The 3,179-nt window shown below is 37.9% G+C and overlaps 1 protein-coding gene across 2 annotated transcripts in view; it reads right to left on the reverse strand.

Moving 5' to 3' along the window:
• AlaRS (alanine--tRNA ligase, cytoplasmic) overlaps positions 1-2,386 on the reverse strand; it is a 34,212-nt gene extending 31,826 nt beyond the window's left edge. The window contains exons 1-2 of one of the 2 annotated variants that reach the window (XM_017616942.1): positions 2,294-2,386; positions 1,081-2,102 (exon numbers count right to left, since the gene is read on the reverse strand). In XM_017616942.1, the coding sequence (XP_017472431.1) occupies positions 1,081-2,075 (995 nt within the window). In that variant the 5' untranslated portion in view covers positions 2,076-2,102; positions 2,294-2,386. The other variant, XM_017616943.1, reaches the window with a different exon arrangement.
• Positions 2,387-3,179: the final 793 nt, after the last annotated feature.

Genomic DNA, 3,179 nt, shown 5'->3' on the forward strand with positions numbered 1-3,179 from the left:
TACTGCATTGATCGATGCTTGGTCAGGCATACCCCAAGGTACGCTCTGTGGACCCTTATTATTTTTAGTATTCATTAATGATTTGCCTAAAGTATTTAATTTTGCAAAATGTTTATTGTTTGCGGATGATGTAAAGCTTTACCAGAAAATTCGACATACAAACGATTGTTTGAAGCTGCAGGAGGATTTAGAAAATCTATATTCATGGTGTATAGTTAACCACTTACACTTGAATATTTCAAAGTGTTGTGTCGTTTCTTACACCAAAAAGACGATACCAATCAATTTTGATTACGAAATAAATCATATAAAATTGTGCCAAAACAATACGATCAAGGACCTGGGTGTAATCTTTGATTCAAAATTAACTTTTACACCACATGTCGACTTNCGCAAAATTTACTTTTACACCACATGTCGACTTCATGGTATCAAAAGCATTCTCAATGATCGGCTTCATACGCAGGAATACCAAAGATTTCTCCGATCCAGTGACACTGAATTCACTTTACGTATCACTCGTGCGAAGTCTTTTGGATTATTGTTGCATAATTTGGAACCCGTTTTATAAAGCTCATGAGAACAAGATCGAGAAGGTGCAAAAAGTTTTCACAAGGTTTGCATTATGTAGATTACAATGGCCTGATGGTTTACCTAACTACGTGGGACGGCGTAAACTGCTTGGTCTGCAAAACCTCTCCGAAAGAAGAATCTATTTTTCGATTTTATTTGTATATAACGTGGTCAATTTAAGAATAAACTGTGCTGATATATCGGCTTTATTTAATCGCTATGCTCCTACTTACGAGCTACGGCGCGTTCGCCCTTTTCAAGATAATGTAGTACATAAAACGAATTACTCTTATTACGAGCCTCTTGCAAGATGCATTCGTTCATGCAATAATCTTGCACTAGAGCTAAATTTCAACCAGAGCCTATATAAATTCAAATTATACCTTTTTAAAATTTTCAATTAATTTGTAATAGTCTGTAAGAATATCTCTGTAGACGAATAATAATAAATAATAAAATAATAATAATAACAACAAACAACACTATCAACATAGACATTTTGCTTACCTAACGGCCCGCCGAAGAATTCTTCTCAGTACATATCCTCGTCCGGTGCTATCAGGTGTGCCTCCATCAGCTAAAGCAATGGTTATCGTTCGAGCATGATCCGCTAAAACCCTGTATGCCATATCAATGCCATCAGCATCATCAGCTCCTACACGTCCTGCATATTCAGATGCACCTGTACCCTCCTGAATGGCTTTGAAAAGTGGCACGAAAAGATCGGTATCGTAGTTGGATCTTTTGTTCTGGATTACTGACACAAGTCTCTCGAACCCTAAACCACAATCAATATGCTTCTTAGGCAATGGTTTAAGGCTTCCGTCTGGTTCCCGATTATATTGTATAAACACCAAATTCCAGATTTCTAAGACGTCTGGATCATCCACATTTACCAGTTCTGGAACACTGCGACCTCCGATACGATCGAAATGCAATTCAGAGCAGGGACCACATGGGCCCGTTTCTCCCATTTCCCAAAAATTGTCTTTCATGCTACCAGGTAAGATGTGCTCTGGGCGTAGTCCAAGATCTAACCAAATTTGTTTGCACTCAAGGTCAGGTTCTAACCCAGAGGCTTTATCGCCTCCAAAGTAAGTCACATATAAACGGTCTTTTGGCAATTTCATACGCTCTGTTAGAAACTCCCAAGCCCAACTACAGATTTCCTTTTTGAAATAGTCACCAAAGGACCAATTTCCAAGCATTTCGAAAAAGGTGTGATGATATACATCTTTGCCTACATCATCTAGGTCATTGTGTTTACCACCGGCACGTATACATTTTTGGGTATTTGTCACCCGGACCCATTTCGCCATTTCGCTATTGGGATCAGCCGTGCCCAAAAAGATGGGCTTAAATTGATTCATTCCCGCATTAGCAAACAACAAAGTAGGGTCATCCAATGGTATGGTGCTGGACGAATGAACATAAACATGGTCTTTCTCTTTAAAGAAGCCAAGAAAAGCATCTCGAATTTCCTTTGCTGTAAGGTGTTTCATTTTATCATAAACAATCCAGTAGAAAGCCTGCAAAAAAATAACATGAAAAATATATTCGCCATGTGCTTACTACATACATTGCATTTTCATTGCGAAAGTGCATTCGTGTCAAAACGTATACGTTCTGGTTGTTTTGATTGAATCCTTCAAAGATTACAAATCTTTTTCATTTAGGACAATGTTCGCAAGCTTTTTTTTGTTGTTATTTGATAATTTACCTTTGAAGAATACTGTTCGTTTTTCTTAAGAAATTTCAATAAAATCGAGATAAACACAGCGACAGACACTGTTTCAAACGATCACCGTTCAGCAATTGATAGTGACACGAATTTCGATACGATACGATACGATATCGATACTTTTGGGCTTCGATGCCGATATTTTCTACTCGATAGTTTTAAAACGATATTTTTTGGAATCGAGTACCAGAACCCTAGTATCGTATCGAAAGTCATAAAGTCACATTACAAGGGTAATGTTATTAACAATTCTTTCTGATATAAATTGGGCATTAAAGAGCAGATATTTGTAATATAGTTAGGATTGCATGTGGTGGAATTTGACCCCGCGACCTCGGTGTTTTAAGTCAACACATCAATCTTCACGTGCTGTTACAAATATGTTAGTGTTTGACCGAGATTCTGTTCCGATTTGTCGCGCGCGCCTTAATGTTGCGGCACAAAAGGGGTCCCTTCAGTTTATGTCGACTCTGAACGGCGATTTTGTTTTTATGGGAAGATGTTTTTCAATTTCAAGCTTTGCCCACTGCTAACCATTACACCCCAGCGGCCTATATACGAGACCTATATTCAGATAAATTTTTTGGATTTTGGTATCGATATTAGGAATATCGAGTCTTTTTATTCCGATATTAATATCTACCCGATATTTGTGAAGCGAGACTTTAAATGAGTACCATATCGATACTTTCTGTTCGATATCGTGTCCCTAGTAATTGAACTGGAAACAATCGATGACATTTCGATAGTATAGATGTTTTCCAATTTCCGCCACTCTCGATGTTTCTTCAATCACTATCGATGGTTTCTTTGGGCCCTGTCACACTATCAGTAATTATCACGATATTTGGATCGCGATCCATAT

The sequence above is a fragment of the Rhagoletis zephyria genome, unplaced genomic scaffold (assembly GCF_001687245.7).
Source record: "Rhagoletis zephyria isolate East Lansing unplaced genomic scaffold, Rhagoletis_zephyria_1.1 Rzeph_scaffold_01303, whole genome shotgun sequence".
NCBI lineage: Eukaryota > Metazoa > Arthropoda > Insecta > Diptera > Tephritidae > Rhagoletis > Rhagoletis zephyria.